Genomic DNA, 18,828 nt, shown 5'->3' on the forward strand with positions numbered 1-18,828 from the left:
TGAGAGGCCTCCTAAGTATAGCTGAGGCTTCTCCTGTTGGCTCATGTATAGATGGAATCAAGCAATTTCTTCGGTTATCCATTAAGTGAACACTTAGCATGCTTCCCTTTGCCACTCAGCAAACTTACAAAGAACCTGAGCCACTGCTGAATTTTCAGGGGGGCACTGGGAGTGTTTTTCCAATGTTGACAGCCTGCCTAGAAGCTCCTAGTGAGAGACTGGGATGTGTGGCTCAGTGGTAAAGCCCCTGCGTAGGATCCCCTAGTGAGGGGCTGGGGTGTGGCTCAGTGGTAGAGCCCCTGCCTAGGATCCCCCGTGAGTTGAAAGGGCAAGACTCAACAGTGCACCCAAGTCGCCAGCACTCTGTGAGCTGCTCTGTGGACACAGGGATTGCATCTGGATACTTTGCTAAAGTACCAAGTGTCACTGAGCCATCTCTCCAGACCTTCACGATTTCTAAAACTAGCTTTGATGTGATAATATTTTGTTGTTGCTGCTACCATTGTTTGAGACAGGGTCTTATGTAGCCCAGGCTAGTCCTGAGCACACTATATAAACAGAAGAAGACCTTAAACTGATTCCCTTGCCTCTGCATCACGGTTCCTAGGTTACGCAGCATTAGAAGTGCAGCCCAGGGCTTCACGCCTGCCAGGTGAGTAATCTACCAACCAAGCCACATTCCCAGCTCTTGGAATTGACTTCTAATAAATAAACAAATACATACACAAATGGAAAAGTTCTAAAACGACAATCTCAGTTATCTAGATGCAACTAACAGGCTGAAACTCTGACACCAGAAGCAGCTCTGGACACCCATGCTCGGGTCCAGCAGCGTCTGGGGGACAACATGCAAGGACGCTGGGACTGCCAACCCCTGCTGGTACTCACCGACTCAAAGTCAGAATCAAAGGTAATAGCAGACAGACTGTCATCTCCCTGGAAGAAATGCACACAAGTCACTGGGAGGCCCGTCCCACTGCTGCAGCACGGCCCAGTACATCTCATGGACCAGCACGAGGGAGGCTTGGGACACCTCCAGCCTGTAGCAGTGGTGTACCCTGGTAGTCAGGAAGGAGGATGTGGGAGCGAGGGGACCTGGATTCCATCCACATCTAGTGCTGGTGGGGAAAGACAGGTGAATCTCTAGGGCTCACTGACCATCGGGCCTAGCCTACTTAAGCATTCTATGCCACTCCCTCAACGTAAGGGGCGTGTGTGGATGATGGCTGAGGAATTTCAAGTGACATTACTCTGGTCTCCATTTATGAACAGACCCAGAAAAAGAAGGAAGGTGGGGTTGGGGTGAATGAAAGGTTCTGCCTGTCTGGGGAAGTCCATACCCACAGAGGTATGATGGTTCTCAGGTTACTGTGTGCCTTTGGTAAGAGTTCTCAAGTCAAGAGAAGCCAGCCGGGTTTTCACTGCTTCAGTGCCTCAGTTACTCCACTTCTACTCTGCCCATCTCTTGGCCGAGCAAAGCATTTTGCTTACATACCTTTTAGTTTCATGCTCTCTGTTTATAGATATGCAAGCTTTCTTTCATGTGTGTCTGTACATGTGCACATGTATGTAGGTTGTCTGTGGACCCCTGGAGGCAGTGGTGAACTGCCTGACACAGCGGGGACCGGAACTCCAGGGCTCTACCTGGCTGCCCGTTTGTGTGTGTGCCTGTGCGTGCATGCTTGTGGAGGTCTCGAAGACTCTGTCTCCCTTCATCCCTTTCCACTTTGACCGAGGCTCTCTCGCTAAACCCAGAGCTCATCCGTTGTGGCCAGTCTAGTTAGCCAGCTTGCCCAGGGGCTTCCCCTGTCTCCAGTTCCTGAGCATTAGGATTACAGGCAGCCTTATCCCTGTGGATGTGAGGTGAGTTCGGGAGTGCAGGCAAGCACTTTATCCACTGAACCCAGTCTCCCCATCCTCAGTTACATCTGGGAAAACACACACCTCCTGGTGGTGCAAGTCTGTAATCCTAGGATTTGGCAAACTGAGGCAGAAGGAGGCAGAATTTGAGGCCAGTCTGGGCTACACACAAAGTCAGAGCATTTAAAAAAAATACCGAAAATACTAGAAACAAAGTTAATGGTAAAAGTTATACAGATGTAGAAATGTGATCTGTTTTTTTTAAAAACTTGTGGGAGGAAAGATGCATAAAAGAAACACAACTTATATTAACTGGATTTCTGTAGATGGCCAGATTATGGATAATTCAAAGGTACTGAAAGAGTAATGAATGAATCTTTGTAATCTCAACACAATAGACTTTTACCTTTTTTTTTTTTTTTTTTTTTTTTTTTGGTCTTTTTCTTCATTAATTTATTAATTTACTTACATCCCGTTAGAAGTCTTCCTCCACCAAGTCTCACTCTTAGTGGGGGAGGTTTCAACTTCTTACAGGTCTGGAAGTTAGTTCAGTGGGAGAGCCCAGTGAGAGGCAGGGGTGGGGGTGCTTAGGCTGGGGGTCTGAGTCAGAAACTGTCTGCCTGGAATACACCAGTGACCCGGCTGGGGAGGCTCATGGTTTCAGTCCCCAGTAGCACCCAGAAAACAAACAGAGATGAGGAGGCAGTTACTGGGGGCAGTTTCTGAAGTAAGAGTTGGGAGACCGACCTCCGAAACTAGGCAGGAACAAGTAGGAAATGCCAGCTGCTCTCCGCTGACCAGAAGGCTGGTCCCTTAAGTCTGTTGTGGAACCTCCCACTGGCATCCCTTGGCCCCTTGAAAGTCATGTTTCACCCTGGCCAGGTCTCTACCAACCTCCTCAGTACTCTTCGCAATCCGATCCCAACGAGCTTGCTTTCGGGCGTGCTACTTTCCCGGCCTTGCGGCCTCTACATGTGACATTCCCGCTGGCCCTAAACCTCTTCCATACTGCTCCCTACTTCTCTTTGAGATGGGGAACATCAGCCTATTTATTGTCCTGTCCTATAGGCACTCCCCCACAACCCGGAAAGCACCAAGTTCACTGGAGACCGACGGGCACTAAGGTACCGGACACGCACTCGGAGAGTGAGAGAGTAACGCCTCTTCCAGGGATGCCTGGACAAACGGTGCAGGACAAACCATGGAGGAGGGTGGGAGCAGGCCTTCCCCCTTGCTCCGGATCGCTCCGGGGCGTCACCGGACCGCAGCCTACAGCAACACTTAGGAGATGAGCTTACCGCCTCATACCCGCAGCGCGTGCAGGAGGGCGCAGTCCCGGGGGCTTCCTGGAAGTAGTGGCCTCCGCGAGCGCAGGCGGGAGCTAGAGGCTGCTGAGGCGCGGGCACGGTGGCGGCCGACGCCCGGAGCTGGCTCTTGTGCGGTAACAATCGGCCTGCCGGAGCTGGCTACCACCGTGCGCCCTTCCTCCCTCTGCCCTAGGCCTCCTTACCGTCTCCGAGGCTAGATCTGTGGTGCCCAAGCTCATAGCGGCAGCGCTACGCGGCCTCCCTGGTCCTGCGAGCTCGGCCCTCAGCTTGGGAGGCCTGCCAGCCGCCCTGGTACCATGGCAACCGTGCCGCGGCCACAGAGCCCCGGATGTGGTCCTTCCTCCAGAGCGGGAGGAGTGCTGTGCACGCGCTCAGTGCGCGTGAGCGAGGGGCCAACCACGCACTCTCCCGGGGTGGCACTGCGCAATCGCACCTTGTCTCTTGAGTATTTGGTTTTGCGGGATGCAAGAAATGAGCCTGTGACCTCCCGCAGGCAAGGCTTTACTTTCTACCTCGGAGCCATGCTCTCAGATCCAACTTCAGCAGCCCGAGTTGGGTTTACGTAAACAGCGGCTGCAACTATGTAGCCCAGAGGGCAGAGGTTCCGAGGGTCGCCATGCTGAGTGGGTTTAGAGGACAGAACGTAAGGCACCATCTTTTTTTTTTTTTTTTTTTTAAGATCTATTTATTTCATATATGTATGTGAGTACACTGTGAGTCGCTGTTTTCAGACACACCAGAAGAGAGCATTAGATCCCATTACAGATGGTTGTGAGCCACCATGTGGTTGCTGGGAATTGACCTCAGGAACTTTGGGAGAGCAGTCAATGCTCTTAATCGCTGAGCCATCTCTCCAGTCCAATAAGGCAGCATCTTTAACAGTAGGCAAGATTTGAGATTGGGGACATCAGCCTATTTACATGTTTGCTTTTCCTCTAAATAAGCTGAGATGTTGGGGACCAAAATGACTCCCTAATTGTTAGACCTGGAGTCTGGCACCTTGAGGATGAGGCAGTCCACGCCACGGCTGCCCATAGGCCAGCACCAACTGTTTGCTATCACAAGCCTCTCTGAACTCTCCAGAACCCTGTGGCTTTTCCTACCCATGCCTGATGGTACAGTTTGTCATCTGCCTGGGGGATGGGGGGAGGCATCGAGTCTGCCTAACTCAGTGCTACGATTACAAATGTATACTACCGTGCCCTGCTTTTCTTATTTTGTTCTTCCACCCCGCCCTATCTCCTTCATGAATTCTGGCGACTCAGGTTTTTTTCCCCCAGCCCGCATTCAGTTTTTGGGTAACAACTCTCCGCAAGTGGGTGGTATTGCAACATTAAGCTCAATACAAGGTTTCTCCTGAGAGGTTTTTCTTCTTGCTTGTGTAAAGGTCATTCAAAGAATGACACCCCTGACTCAAACAGTATGTAAATGCAGTGTTTTATTCTGTACAAGTCCAGCGTGCCCCCATTACGAAGGAAGAGAGACAAGCAAGTTAGCTCACAGGCTTGATTTAAGGCACGTTGGAATTTCGGGGTAGATGAGTTTTATCTTGTTATCTTTAGGTATTCCAGAACCGTGCCCTAAAAGACATTTTAATTTGTGTGTCTGTGTGAGTGATGTCTGAGCTGGGAACCAAACTCTGGTCCTCTGGAAGAGGAGGTATTCTTTACCACTGACCCATCTCTCTAGTCCCCGATGGCCTACTTTTAATCTTTGTCATTAGCAGAGCGGGCTAAAGCTGTAAAGAGTTGGTAGAGAGAAGGCAAGAGATAGAAGAACGGAGCTGTGAAGAGCCACAGAAATGCAGGCTTTGGTGACTGGAGGGTCCTGACACCCTAGATCCCAGTTTAGCGGTGTCCGCTGTGGGAACCGAGGGTTTCAGCACCGGGGATTCCGCGCTGACCTGCCTGATGCTGACCACACCGTACACAAGAACTGAAAGCAAGGGTAAAAACAGCCAGCAGAAACCGGGGACCTTAAAAACCTAGGCACGTGGCCCGAGGCCAGCTAGGCCGCGCCTCCCAGCAAGTAGCCACGCCCACACAGGACCCGCCTCCGGGACGCTCCGCCTACTGCCTGCGTGGGCACGTCCCATAGAGCGTCCTGGAGAGGGCGCGACAGTTCTGAGAGATTAGTAGTGTGACAGTCCCAAACTGCATCCAGCTGGAGTGCGTGTATGGGCTTTGAACCTTAGAGGTGATCGGAACGGCAGAGTCATCACCAGTCTCCCAGCGCGTCGACCCCGCTCTTTTGTCCCCATCCCCATGTCCATCACGTGGCACTGACCGAGGGCAGGGCCTGTGGAAACGTAAACCGGAACCGGGCGGGGAATATGCGTCATCGAGGGCGGAGCCTGTAGCAAGGAGAAGAGGAACTTCCGTCGGAGGCAGGGTCTGAGGGGGCGGAGCCTCGTTGCTGGCTGTGCAATCAGGCGGGGTGGGACTTGTAGCTGGCCGGATGGAGTCAATTCCTGTGGAGGGGCGGGGCTCGCGGTTGCGTGAAGCGAACTCTGAAATGGGACAGGACCTGGGGAGGGCGGGGCCTCGGCCCGCGTGAAGCGGAATTTGCGGAGACGAAGGCGGGGCTTGCCTCAGATACCGGAACGACAGTGGGTGAGGCACACGGAGGGTCGAGATCCTGGTAAGGCAGAGTTCGAGCTTCGGCCGGGCAGCCTAGTGGTGCATTCTGCACTCCCAGGCCTACTTCCCTTAGCGGAGGGATGCGGGGGCGGGATTAGAACCCCAGGCTAACTCGCAGTCGTGGAGAGCGTACCTTTTACCCGGATTTAGGAGGTACGGACGAGGGATGTCGAGGTCCAGACAGAGCCTTGCAGGTCCGAAATCATTGCCCTCCAAGATGCATATTTCTGTCCTGAGGAAACACTTAGTTGGAGGCCACGGGGTTGTCACTTGTAGCCTTTACTGACTTGGGCTCTGACATCCACCTTCCTGTGCACTTCTCCGTGGCATGGTTTCTTTGTACATCTGGCAGATCCCCTGACTGTTCTCGCAGCCAGGTTAATAGGCAGTTGCACCCCATTACCCCACCCCACCAAACCCCCAAGTTTGACACTAAAGGCCTTGTGGCTCTCATTAACCTGTTCTCACCCTACAAGGCAGCTGCCAGGACTCAGTCCTCTTGCCCAGGTTCCCCTGAACTGAGCTTAGCATCTTTGTGGACTCAAGTTCTGGTCCACGTGAAGTTTTCCGAGCCCCTCTCCCATCCTAACAGGCATTCAAGGCTGCCTGTACCTAGGGTAGCTGGTGTCCCAAGCCAGATATGAGGCTGACCTCTTGCTTCCCCTGTAGGAACTGTTGGCCTGATCATGGACCCAGAATGCTCCAGGCTCCTCCCGGCTCTCTGTGCTGTTTTGGCAGATCCCAGACAGCTGGTGACAGATGACACCTGCTTGGAGAAACTGCTGGACTGGTTTAAAACAGTGACAGAGGCAGGTGAGGACATGGCTTATAGAATTGTCCATTCATGTGGTGTCTTTACATCATCTCCTTGAGGCTCTGTGGCTGACCAGGGAGAGTCAGGTGTAGTCATGTATGATGAACTCTGGCCACGTTCCAGGCTTTCGCTGTCCACTCCACACCAGGAGTTTGCAGAGCAGGTGCCCACTTTGTTTTGCTGTCTCCATTGTATTTTGTTTGTCTTAAACGAGTCAGATCTCTGTGTGGATGTGGTGGGACGTCATCTAGAAGCCAAGACAAGAGGACCTTAACAGCGCTACATTTTGAGTTTAAGGCCAGCCAGAGTTACATCCTTACTGTGGGCGGACCTTAATTTAATCACTTGCATTGTTGTATGTGTTTCCATTTTTATTTTTCTCCCTGAACCAGGGTTTCTCTGTTTAGCCCTAGCTGTTCTGGAACTTAGGGACCTGCCAGTGCCTGCCTCCTGAGCATGTATGTATGTATATGTATGTATGTATATGTATGTGCGTGTGCGTACACCCAAGCTTCTATATAGGAAGGTCAGAGCAGAACATTAGCCATCAGTCTCCATTCACCTTATTGCCTTGAGGCAAGGTCTGTATTGAATTTGAGATTACAGGGGCTGGCCCAGAAGCTCTTGGGATCTGTCAGTTTCCACAGCTCCCCCAACCCTAAGATTAGAGGCTTGTGCAGCTATCCCAATCCTTTATATGAGTGCTGGGGATTTGAACTCAGGTCCTTATGACTGAAAAGTAGGAACTGTTACCTACTGAACCATCTTGTTTTTTGGAAGCAGGGTTCAGCTGTGTAGCCCTGGCTGGCCTGGGCTCACTGTGTAGACCAGGCTGGCTTTGAACTCAGAGGTCTACCTGCCTCTGCTTCCAAAGTGTCGTGTTTAAATGTGTATGCTACCACATCTGACCTGCAAGTATTCTTAAACAGCTTTACTGAGATATGATTTTCATGCTACGGAGTCCTCCCATTTAAAGTGTATCAGTTCAGCGGGGCATAATGACTCAGTCTGTAATCTCAATACCTGGAAGGCCGAGGCAGGCAGGTTGCTGCAAGTTTGAGGCCATCCTGGGCTATGTAGTGAGTGTGGGACCAGCCTGGGCTACAGAAGGACAAATGTATATAAGTGTATATAAAATAAAATAAATGGGTAGAAAATGAAGTGTACCATTTCAGTGGGTTTTAGTCAACTAAAGGGGTGTTGTCCGGTCTCATTGTATAACCTTTTGTTCCGAACATAGCTGGGTGTGGGTTGGTAGACAGTTCCTCCCACCTCCTACAATTTTTAAAAATGCCCCATATGGCAGAGCTGTGCCAGGCACTCGGCAGGAGGATTTTTGAGTTTAGGGTCTGGGCTACACAGTGAGTTCAAAGCAACTTAGTAAGATCTTGTTGAAAGCAAAACAGATAGGGCTGGCAGCCAGATATGGCTGAGCATTTGGGAGGCAAAGATGGGAGGATCAGGAGTTGATGGTTAGCCTCACCTACGTAGCAGATTCAAGGCTAGCCTGGATTAGAATTTGTTTCAAAACAACCAAACAGAAAACCAAAACCAAATCCAAAGTCAGTAATAACAAAAGAGAAGGATTGGGGATGTAGCTCAGTGGGAGAGCACTTGCCTACCAGGCATGAAGTCTTGACCTCAGTCCCTAGCAACTGCTCCTTCCTCTCCCAGCAAGAAAAAGCCCCTTTAATTGCAGCACTCAGGAGGCAGAGGCAAGGTGATCTTTGTGAGTTCAGGCTAGCCTGGTCTACAGTGTAAGTCCTAGGACAGCCAAGGCTACATAGAGAAACCCTGTCTTGAAAAACAAAAAGAAAAGGAACAGAAAAAAGCTAGGCATGGTGCTACATGCCCATAATCCTCAAATTTAGAAGGTGGAGGCAGGATGCTCAGGAGTTCAAGACTATCCTCAGCTACCAAACAAATTCAAGGATAACTTGGGTTACATGTTAGCCTGCCTCAAGAAACCAAAAATGTTGCACATGCTGAAAGGACAGTTTTCATGCTGGCTCATTAGACTGGCTTACACTGTTCACAACTGCTGTGTTCTTGGCGATTTGTCTGTGTGTTTCTCAGGGGTGTTCAAAAATCTTGCTCTGAGATTATAAATTCAACTTTTTTGAGTGGGCAGTGTTGGCTTTAATGGCTCCTTATTTATTTATTTCCTGTCTTTATTTTCTCCTTTTTTTCTTTTGGTAATACTAGAGGTAGACAAGTATTTTATTGCTGAGCCACACCCCAGCCCCTCACTGGGGGATTCTAGGCAGGGGCTCTACCACTGAGCCACACCCCAGCCCCTCACTGGGGGATTCTAGGCAGGGGCTCTACCACTGAGCCATACCCCAGCCCCTCACTGGGGGATTCTAGGCAGGGGCTCTACCACTGAGCCACACCCCAGCCCCTCACTGGGGGAGTCTAGGCAGGGGCTCTGGTGTGGAGTTACAGCCCTAACTCCTTACTGGCTCTCATCTTTATGAGCTGTTATCTTTTATCTACTATAAAGTTGAATGTACAGTCTCAGGGCAAGATTTTTGCACAACTCTGAGAAACACAGATTGCCAAGAACACAGCAGGTGTGGACGGAGAAAGCCAGTCTAATGGGCAAGTATAAAACTGTTCCTTCCAGCATATTCAGCACTTTTTAAAAAAGCCTTATTTATTTTATGTATATGAGTACACTGTAGCTGTCTTCAGACACACCAGAAGAGGGCATCAGATCCCATTACAGATGGTTGTGAGCCACCATGTGGATGCTGGGAATTGAACTCAGGACCTCTGGAAGAGCAGTCAGTGCTCTTAACCGCTGAGCCATCTCTCCAGCCCAATTTTTGTTTTTCTGAGGCAGACTTATTTGTAACCTAAATTATTCATGATTTTGTTAGGTAGCTGAAGATAGCCTTGAACTTCTGAGCCTCCTGCCTCCACCTTCTAAATGCTGGGATTATGGGCACGTAGCACCATGCCTCTGGGGTCTCTTTAATGAATCATTTGTGGTGAATGCCCCTCTTTCTTGGACTCCTTAATTCTAACTGAAAGGCATGTTCCAGCCGTTTCTAGAGAAGCTATCCATGGTCACTGCTGTCTTGGGATGTTCTTTCTCCACAGACTCCAGCCTCCAATTACTACAGGACCACCCCTGCCTAGTAGAGCTCCTGTCCCATGTGCTAAAGCCACAGGACATGAGCCCCAGGGTCCTCTCCTTTGCTCTACGCCTTGTTGGGATATTTGCAGCCCAAGAGGACTGTTTTCAGTACCTTCAGGTGAGCTTTTATCTCCCATGTGCTTGTCCCCCAAAGTGCGGGCATCCTCTCCTGGTGTGGAAGCCATCTCAGTGCCTGGGTCTCAGTCGCTGGCCCTGCTCCTGTGCCTGGCCAGCATGCCAGGATTCCAACCTCAGTGTCATCCCACATTGCTCCTACTTAGAAACACTGTCAGAGATGATGTTGGCTGGCTTCCTGTTCTCACCTGCTGTATGACCCTTGCCACATTCTAAGTATCTCTCTCTGATGGGGCAGTGTGAGGACCCTAGGACACTCCACATGCTTTGTCTGTGGCAAGGCCATGGATCACGTGGGGGAAAGAACAGTGTTCTAGGTACAGTGACTCCCTGCCACAAGGCAGGGGACTCCAGCTCTTGGGGACTGATGCCCTCTGGTTTCCGTAGGAGCCTGCATTCATGTACATAGACCCACAGACATATAATTAAAGAACTTTAAAAGAATAAAAGTCTCACACAGACAGGAGGAAGAGAAATGTGTTTCTGACCTTTGTCCCGTCTCGGGGGCAGAGAGGTGGCACTGGGGTCTGGGAGCAGTTGTGTGAAACCAGTTAGCACTTCTACCAATCCACTTGGCCTTTTGCTTTGTTGTTGGAGGGTTTTTTTTATTTTTATTAGTATCATTTTGGTCTTGTGGTGTTGTTTTGATTTTTAACACAGGGTCTCTCTTTGTGGTCCTGGCTGCCCTGGAGCTTGCTATATAGACAAGGCTTGTCTCGAGCTCACCGAGACCTGCCTGCCTCTGCCTCCCAGGTGCTGGGGTTAAAGGCATACACTACCACACTTGGTGTTTTTCTTTTCCCTGGTATCTATTTTTACTTTGTGTCCGTTAGGGTTTTGCCTACATGTATGTCTCTGGTGTATGTGGGTGCGGTTTCTGTGAAGGTCAGAAGAGGGTATTAGATCCCTGGAGCTGGGATTCACTCACTTGTGAGCCACCATGTGGGAGTTGGGACCTGAGCCAGGTTTCACTACTGGAGCAGTCAGCCCCAGCCATCTTTCCAGCTCACGTTCTCTTTTTTGAGATGTTTCACCTTGTATCCCTGGCAGACCTAGAATTAAAGAGACTCACCTGCTTTTGCACCTGAATGGCAGAGTTAAAGGATGCACCACCAAGCCTGACTCTACCAGTCCTGAAAACCACCAACAGTAAAATCCTTCTCCCTCTGCATTTCTGATGCTTTCTTTGCTTCTTAGCAGGGAGAGTTGTTGATGGGGCTCTTTGGAGAGACAGGTGCCCTCAGCTGGGCAGCCTGGAGCATTCCCAGTGTGCGCAGTGGCTGGATCCAGGGCCTGTGCTCCCTGGCACACCACCCCAGTGCCCTGCACTTCCTGGCTGACAGTGGTGAGTGTAGCCCCTGTCCTGCCCAGTTCCCCTACAGGGCCTCCTGCCTCTTTGCCTGTGCTGTGGGATCTCTAAGGAGCCTCTGACCTCTCTGAGTCCAGTCTTCGCAGCTGGGGAAATGGTAGTGTCCAGGCATGTCAGTATAAGCACACAGTGACAGTAGGGAAGTGTCATCTTTGATTCCTAGGGTTTGGAGTGGCTCTTACAATTGTGTCCTGTCAGTTAGTGAGGAGTTTGTCCTGTAACATTAGAACTGGGTAGAAGCTGCCTCAGGGACAGGTGGTGCTTGAGCATGCCATTAATCCCAGCGCTGGGGAGGCAGAGTCCCAGAGGCTCGGAAGGGTATGATGGATAGGTCCCTGTGTGCACCCTCATCTGACCTTTCGCTGCCCATCCAGGTGCTGTGGACACAATCTTCTCCTTGCAGGGAGACCCCAGCCTGTTTGTAGCCTCAGCAGCCAGCCAGCTCCTAGTGCACATCCTGGCTTTGTCCATGCAAGGTGAAACATCAGGATCCCCTGCCCCCGAAGCTGCTGCCTGGCCTGTCTGTGCCCAGAAGATTGTAAACCACGTGGAAGAGTCCTTACATTCCAAAGCCACCCCACAGGTCACACAGGCCTTGAATGTCCTAACGACAACCTTCGGGCGCTGTCATAATCCCTGGACAGGGATCCTCTGGGAGCGGTTAAGTCCCCCTGTCGCTCGCCTATTTGAGAGAGACCCCATTCCAGCAGTGCACTCGCTCATGGACCTCCTTCTCAATGTAGCCAGGTCAGGTGACCATTGTCTGAAGTTTCAGAGCAGCTGATGCTTCATGGGGAGGACCCTGGCACTGCCTCAGGAGACAGGGCCTCTGCAGGATTGGGCACAATTGCAGCTGTCCAATTCGGCTCTGATGGAGGCATGTTTTTTTTCTCCAGGTCTCCTGTGTTGAATTTTGCAGCCTGTGGCCTGTGGGAGATGCTGGCCCAGACTCTGAGCCGCCTGAGCCACACACAAGCTGGGCCTCTAGCCCTGGGGACCCTGAAACTTCAGCATTGGTATGATTGGGAGAGCTGAAAGTGTCATAATGGTTGGGGAACTGTGGAAACTGGGAAGCCAGATGTGAGAATGGGGCAGGTGGGAGAGCAGCCAGGTAGGAAGGGCAGGTGTTAAAGCTCTGGTTGCCCCCTTCTGTCCCTTTCTCCCTCTTTTCCTTCCTCAGTACTTGGTATGGAATTTAGTGTTTTACACATGCTGGTCAAGTGTTCTACCACTGAGCTAACCCCAGCCCCTCACTGGGGGATTCTAGGCAGCTCTCTTATAGAAAACCAATAGGTTTCTTTTTCTTCGTATTTTGAGACAGTCTTCACTGAATTGCCGTTTCCACCTCAACCTCCTAGGCAGCATGTGCCCCACACTGAGCAAGAGACAGATTGATTTCAAATAAAAGTCTGTGGTTCCCCAGAGCTAGAGCTAACTCCTGTACTATCTGTAAGGCTGGGCCACATTCCTGGAGCCCTATAATGTACACCCCATGGGGTGTGCAGAGGTGTGGGCTGCTGAATATGGGATGCAGGCAGGAAGGGTATTAAGGGTCCGGGCAGGCTCAGTTCATCAGAGTGGTCCATCCCATAATGTGAAAAGGGACACCTCAGGTCACTGAACACAACGTGAGTGCCCTAGGAGCCAGGAAATTCCTAATTACTCTGACCAGGGAGTGTAACCAGCCTGTCTGGGGCCCCTGAGGACTACAGGGCCAAGCCTTGGTCAGGGCTTTCCTCCTGTCCTGGTTTCTAACTAGCAGCTTACAGACGAACTGTTTGAGAGGAGCTCTACCCTCGCTTGTACTGGGCCACCATAGACTCTAGGATGCTCAGATTGTGGCCAGAGTATAACACTTATCCTGTACTATGTCCCCAGTCCCCAGGAACTGAGGACCCAGGCCTTTGGAGTCCTCCTCCAGCCACTGGCCTGTATCCTGAAAGCTACCACTCAGGCCCCTGGACCTCCAGGTATGCAGGGAGGGTGGAGCCCTCCATTCTTAGGCAGAGAAGAGTGAGCTACCCTGGTCCCACTCAGACCTCCCGAACTGAAAGTAGACACAGACAGCATCCCTGACTGCCCTTGGCCCTGAACTTGAGACCTGGCCCTTGCTTGGATGGTGGTCACTAAAGAGATGCTGTTGTCTTTGCCTTAGGCTTGCTGGATGGGACTGTGGGTAGTTTGCTGACTGTGGATACACTCCTATCTTCCAAGTCAGCCTGTGTGGGACTCCTTTGCCAGACTCTGGCTCACCTGGAGGAGCTGCAGATGCTGGTAAGTGTAGCCATGCATTGTGTCATGAGTTGTGTGACCCCAGGCCTCTGCTGACTTGCCCCCTCCTTGCAGCCCCAGTGCCCCTCGCCGTGGCCACAGGTGCCTCTGCTGCAAGCCGCTGTGTCTATATTGCATCTCTGTGATGGCTCGGCGGACCCCAGCTCCAGGGCGGGAGGCCGTCTCTGTGGCGCTCTGGGTGGCTGTGTTCGAGTCCAGCGAGCAGCCCTTGACTTCTTGGGGACGCTGTCTCTGGGGACAAGTGAGTGCTGTTTTCTCTTGCCCTGAATTCCACTCTCTCTCTTTCTTCTGGGGGGTCCATTGGGCCCTTGGGTAGCTTCTGACTTCTGTTTCCATAGAGTTTGGGAATCCAGGTGGCAGGCTCTGGGTAGAAGTTGGGTTGATGTTTCCACTTGTGTCTGTTTCAGGCCCCCTGGAATTGGTGCTGGAGGTATTTGCTGTCCTCCTGAAGACCCTGGAGAGCCCAGAGTCTAGCCCCATGGTACTGTACAGGGTTCTGGGAGGCCTGTACAGCTGGGGACCTTCTCACTTTAGAATGCTTCCAATCGGGGTTACCAAGTCACACACTTGTAATCCTCCCCACGGGTGTGGTAAACACTGGAGAGTCATAAGTTTTAGGCCAGTCTAGGCTATAAAGAGACCCTGACAAGCTGGGTGCGGTCGTACACACCATTAGTTCCAGTACGTGGGAGGCAGAGACAGGCAAATCTCTACAGTTCGTGGCCAGCTTGGTCTATAGGAGGAGTTCCCAGACAGCCAGGGCCACACAGTAAGACTACGAGGGGTAGAGGCCCTGATTCAAGAGTCAAAACTGGCAGTGGTCGTGTGGGACTCATGGCCAGGCCCATGCCGGTGGGGTTCACATTTAAAAGGAATTGTGTAGCAATGCAGATCTTAAAAGATCTGTTTCTTCCCACCTTAGACTATTTATGGTCCCAGATGAAACACACACACAGCTTTATTATGTTGTTAAATATGCCTTAGGCAGCGCAGTACCATGGAAGCTGCCCACTCTCCATGCTGTGAGAGTCCACTTGGTACTGATAACTGAGTGACTACTTACTCATTTCTATGTCCTGACTGCAGTTGGCTAGCCCCCAGCTCTCATTCTCCTCCTGCACGTTCTTCCTCTTCCATGGTGACTCCTTTCTCTCTCCTCCAGCCTCTTCCTTGTCCCAAGCCCAGAAAACATAAACCCCGTCTATGCCTTTTCTCCCCAGCTATTGGCTGCTGGCATCAGGATTAACTGGGGGCAGGGTCCCCCAGTGTCTTACCCTGTTTTGGGGGCCATTTTGGGGGACTCAGATCAGCACTAGAGTACAAGCAGCACCCACTACAGACTTCTGAAGCTCTAGGGGAGCCAGGGTTGGAGGTGGGGACATGGCTGATAACCCAGTATCCAGGGGAATTCTTCCTGTCAGTGGCTTTGTTTTTGTCTTTGAGACAGGAGGTTACTCTGTTGCCCAAGCCTCCAGTTGGCATTCCCGCACCATGCTCTGCCATTCGTGGAATTGTTAAGGAGGGAAGGGAATTAGGGGCAGATTCTCATGCTTTGCCTACTCCTGGGTGTAGACTTAGTGCCAGGTGCTGCAGGCAGAATGGACCAAATATGAGGAGAGGCTTGGGGTGGGGGTTGCTGTCATATCACATGAGGAAGGCTCCCATCTTCTTCAGTCCCGTGGTCTGCACTCACCTGTGCATCTGTGCCCGCAGTGGTGGCGAGGGGTGGGGCGTGTGTAACACGCTACTCCTAGCCTCTAGCCTGTCCCATCCTAGGTCCTAAAGAAGGCCTTCCAGGCCACACTCAGATGGCTCCAGAACCCACACAAGACCCCCAGCAGCTCTGAGCTCAGCCCTGATGCCCTGCTGTTCCTTGGAGGTAATCCTAGCTCCTTGTAGAACTGTATCAAGCTGGAGAGCTGGGCAGGGTTTCCCTGAGGAAAGGCAGAGTGTGACCCTAGAGGTCACTAACCACCCCTTCCTGGTACAGAGCTATTCCCCATACTACAGAAGCGCCTGTGCAGCCCGTGTTGGGAGGTGAGGGACTCGGCCCTGGAGTTCCTGACACATCTGATCCGACACTGGGGAGGTGAGCATCCTGGGGACAGGAGCATGTATGTTGTGTCTTGCTGGTTCTGGGGCTCTCAGACTACCTGAGTGGCCTTTGATCACCGCTGTGTGACATTTGACCCCCAGGGCAGGCTGACTTCAGAGAGGCACTGCATTCCTCAGAAGTACCTACGCTTGCCTGCCAGCTCCTCCAAGACCCTGAGAGTTATGTCCGAGCAAGTGCAGTGGGTGCCGCTGGGCAGCTGTCCAGCCAGGGTCTGCAGGCCGTTCCCGCCAGTCCCGAGCACCCGCAGGCCCAGCAGGTAGGAGCCGCTTGTTGTTGGCGCAGTGAGTCAGTAAGCAGCTAGCCAGATCTGTAGCAACTGCTCCTGAGAGCAAGGGCAAGGCTGAGGGACAGTTTATGCAGAACACACTGTGGCAGGGGAGCAGAGCCCAGGTGGCCATGGATTTATGTCTCCTGCGTTCTGTCCTTCCTGGTTCATCAACTGTGATAGCTGGATTTCTTGCTGCTATATGAAAATACCTGAAGAAAGCAGGTTAAGGAAGTGAGTGAATTGGGGCTCATAGTTTGAGGGTACAGTCCATCATGGTGGCTGAATTGTGGCGGGAGCTCGAGGCAGCTGGTTAATTTGCATCTGTAGTCAGGAAGCAGGGATGGATGCTGGTGCTCAGCTCACCTTCTCCATGCTGACTTTTCTGGAACTCTACAACCTGCAGGGCCTACTCACGGACCTCATGCACATCCTGTGCACGGACTCTGAAGGCTTCCCTCGAAGGGCTGTGTTACGGGTCTTTACGGAGTGGCTGAGGGACGGCCATGCTGATGTGGCTCGAGACACAGAGTGGTTTGTGGCCACTGTTCTCCAGGCAGTGAGCCGGGATCTGGACTGGGAGGTTCGAGTACAGGGCTTGGAGCTGGCACGGGTGTTCCTCACACAGGCAGTGGGCCAGCCCAGCCTCCACTGTCCCTATACAGTGGGCCTGCCCTCTGCCACATCTTCCCGCCCACACCTGGAATTCTTGCAGACTCTCTGCCGTCTGCCACTCTTGGAGTTTGCCTTTTGTGCCTTGCTTGACTGTGACCGCCCGGTGGCCCAAAAGGCCTGTGACCTGCTCCTCTTCTTGAGGGACAAGACAGTTCCCTGCAGTAGCCCTCAGGAAGCCGGGGACAGCCCCCACTCAGCCTCGGTGGAGGCTGCCCTGCAGAGGTGGCGGGAAGGTGAGCAGGCCCAGCCCCTGGGGGCCCTGGGTCCTGAGGCCTTGATCGCCATGCTCAGGTCCTTAGACCTGGACGGCCTGCAGGGCAGGCTGGCCAAGAGCAGCGACCATATGGAGAAGAGCCCACAGTCCCTGTTGCAGGACATGCTGGCCACGGTGGGCGTGCTGGAGGAGAACGAAGCTGACTGCTACTAAGGTGTGTCCCCATCCTGTCCCCATCTCCAGCCCATGTCAGCCTCTTGAGAGACCCTGCAGGGAGTGGATCACATTTCCTACCTTTTAAGTGGGGTACAATAACACACCCATGGTTGCAGAGTTAAACCCTGTCTTAAGAAATCAAAACAAAAACTCCACCTTTTGTGTGTGTGTGTATGCAGACCAGAGGTCAGCCTCCGGTGTCTTCCTCAGGTGCTGTCTACTTTGTTTTTTGAGAAAAGGTCTCTCCCTGGGACTTGGTGCTCGATGATGAGCTTGCCAGTGAGCTACAGGGATCCCGTCACCACCTCCCTAGCACTGGGATTATAATACTGCATCCCTGTGCCCGGGTCTGTACATGGGTGCTGGGATTTGAACTCAGGTCCTCATGCTTGCATGGCAAGCACTTTCCCCACAGAATCCTACTTTCCATGTCTTGTTAAAGAAGTGGTTTGCTTTCTGCTCAGAACAGGTAACATTGAAGTCTATAATCTTTGAGGTTAATTGTGTATGTGGCTTAACAAAGTCTGGCCATTCAGCTCTCTGCTCCATCAACCAAAGTTTAAAAGTCCCATAATCTAAAGAATTCAGATATATTAAAGTTCAAAGTCACAACTGTGAGTCCTGTAAAATAAAATTTTTTTAAAATGTTGTGTTCTTTTTGAGGGTAGAATGCTCAAATTTGACATCTAGAGCTCACCCATGGTCTTCTGAGCTCCAAAGGGCTTGGGCAGCTCCACTTCCTGGCTCTGTCACCCACAGCACACACCAAAGGACTTCTAGACTCAGGCCGGCTTCACCTCATACCTACTGGTGTGATCCCGCAGACCTGGGGTCTCCACCACACCTGAAACCGCACCTTTACCATGGCCTCTCCTGTCTCCGTGGCAGCTTTAATCCTGTAGTTGTTACGTGACTAACCAGTACCACACAAAAGAGGTTTTTATTTATTTTACCAAGTTCATTGGCAGCTTGAGATGCAGCCTTAGCCCTCTCTGGACCATAGCGTCTGTGTATTGATCCTAAAGAGTTCCTTCCCAAAAGATTTACCTCATTGCTGCTAGTTTTGATTAATCACAGCTGATTCTTCAGCCCCAGCTGACCAGAGATTTTAAATATATCACATGAATGGTCCTCATAGTCCTAATTCCCTCCTAAAGCCAGGCCTCCATTACCTGCATTTCTCTGAACTACCTTACAAGCTCCTGCATGGCAGCCCATTAGGCTTTGAGCAGTCAGTGGCTTTTCCAAACACTTGTACAATCCTCAAAACGTCATGGTCAGGTCTGTCAGCAATACCCCACTCCTGGTACCAAGTTCTGACCTGCTTTGTCATCTATTGCTGTGATAAGCATGGTTGCCTTGTTGGAGTTTCTATGGCTGTAAAGAGACATCATGACCATAGTGACTCCTGTAGTGGAAAATATTAAGCGGGCTGCCTTACATGGTGCAGGCAGACGGGATCCTGGAGTTCTACATCTGATCAGCAGGCAGCAGAAAGAAAGGAACACGGCCTGGCTTGAGCACTCAAAAAAGCCCACACCCCAGTGATACAAGTCCTCCAACAAGGGCACACCTCCTAATTGTGCCACTCCCTGTAACCCTGAAGGGACCATTTTCATCCAAACCACCACAGTTTCACACCATGGTGCCAAGTAGGGAAGGAATTAGATGACTGGGGGAAAAGCTGTATCTTGGTTGCAGTCTCCCCGGATAACCAAGATGCCTCTTTACTGTTAAACATTCTTGAAACTGCAGTGGGCTTG

General features: G+C 51.6%; 2 protein-coding genes across 3 annotated transcripts in view; one reads left to right on the top strand and one right to left on the bottom strand.

Moving 5' to 3' along the window:
* The window catches only part of IQCE (IQ motif containing E), a gene marked incomplete at its 5' end in the record, with an annotated part of 35,282 nt that extends 31,876 nt beyond the window's left edge, over window positions 1-3,406 (bottom strand). For both annotated transcript variants that reach the window (XM_080940588.1, XM_080940587.1), the window contains 2 exons: window positions 889-936; window positions 3,371-3,406. In XM_080940588.1, the coding sequence (XP_080796714.1) occupies window positions 889-936; window positions 3,371-3,406 (84 nt within the window). The remainder of the gene's footprint in view (window positions 1-888; window positions 937-3,370) is intronic.
* Window positions 3,407-5,790: 2,384 nt separating this feature from the next.
* BRAT1 (BRCA1 associated ATM activator 1) lies at window positions 5,791-17,629 on the top strand. The gene is made up of 14 exons (XM_080940526.1): window positions 5,791-5,828; window positions 6,497-6,640; window positions 9,747-9,901; window positions 11,116-11,263; window positions 11,662-12,034; window positions 12,184-12,303; window positions 13,166-13,257; window positions 13,443-13,561; window positions 13,634-13,820; window positions 13,987-14,060; window positions 15,356-15,458; window positions 15,570-15,668; window positions 15,776-15,951; window positions 16,367-17,629. The coding sequence occupies exons 2-14, from the start codon at window positions 6,514-6,516 to the stop codon at window positions 17,060-17,062; spliced, it is 2,469 nt and encodes an 822-aa protein (XP_080796652.1). The 5' UTR covers window positions 5,791-5,828; window positions 6,497-6,513; the 3' UTR covers window positions 17,063-17,629.
* The last annotated feature ends 1,199 nt before the right edge of the window (window positions 17,630-18,828 follow it).

Source organism: Micromys minutus (genome assembly GCF_963924665.1).
Source record: "Micromys minutus genome assembly, chromosome: 29".
Taxonomy (NCBI): Eukaryota; Metazoa; Chordata; class Mammalia; order Rodentia; family Muridae; genus Micromys; species Micromys minutus.

Excerpts from the sequence above, each read along its gene's own strand:
- BRAT1 (XM_080940526.1), top strand. The coding sequence starts at position 6,514 with ATGGACCCAGAATGCTCCAGGCTCCTCCCGGCTCTCTGTGCTGTTTTG. Across the intron at positions 13,562-13,633 it reads TGGAGGAGCTGCAGATGCTG|CCCCAGTGCCCCTCGCCGTG; the intron begins GTAAGTGTAGCC and ends CCCTCCTTGCAG. Across the intron at positions 15,669-15,775 it reads TCTGATCCGACACTGGGGAG|GGCAGGCTGACTTCAGAGAG; the intron begins GTGAGCATCCTG and ends TTTGACCCCCAG.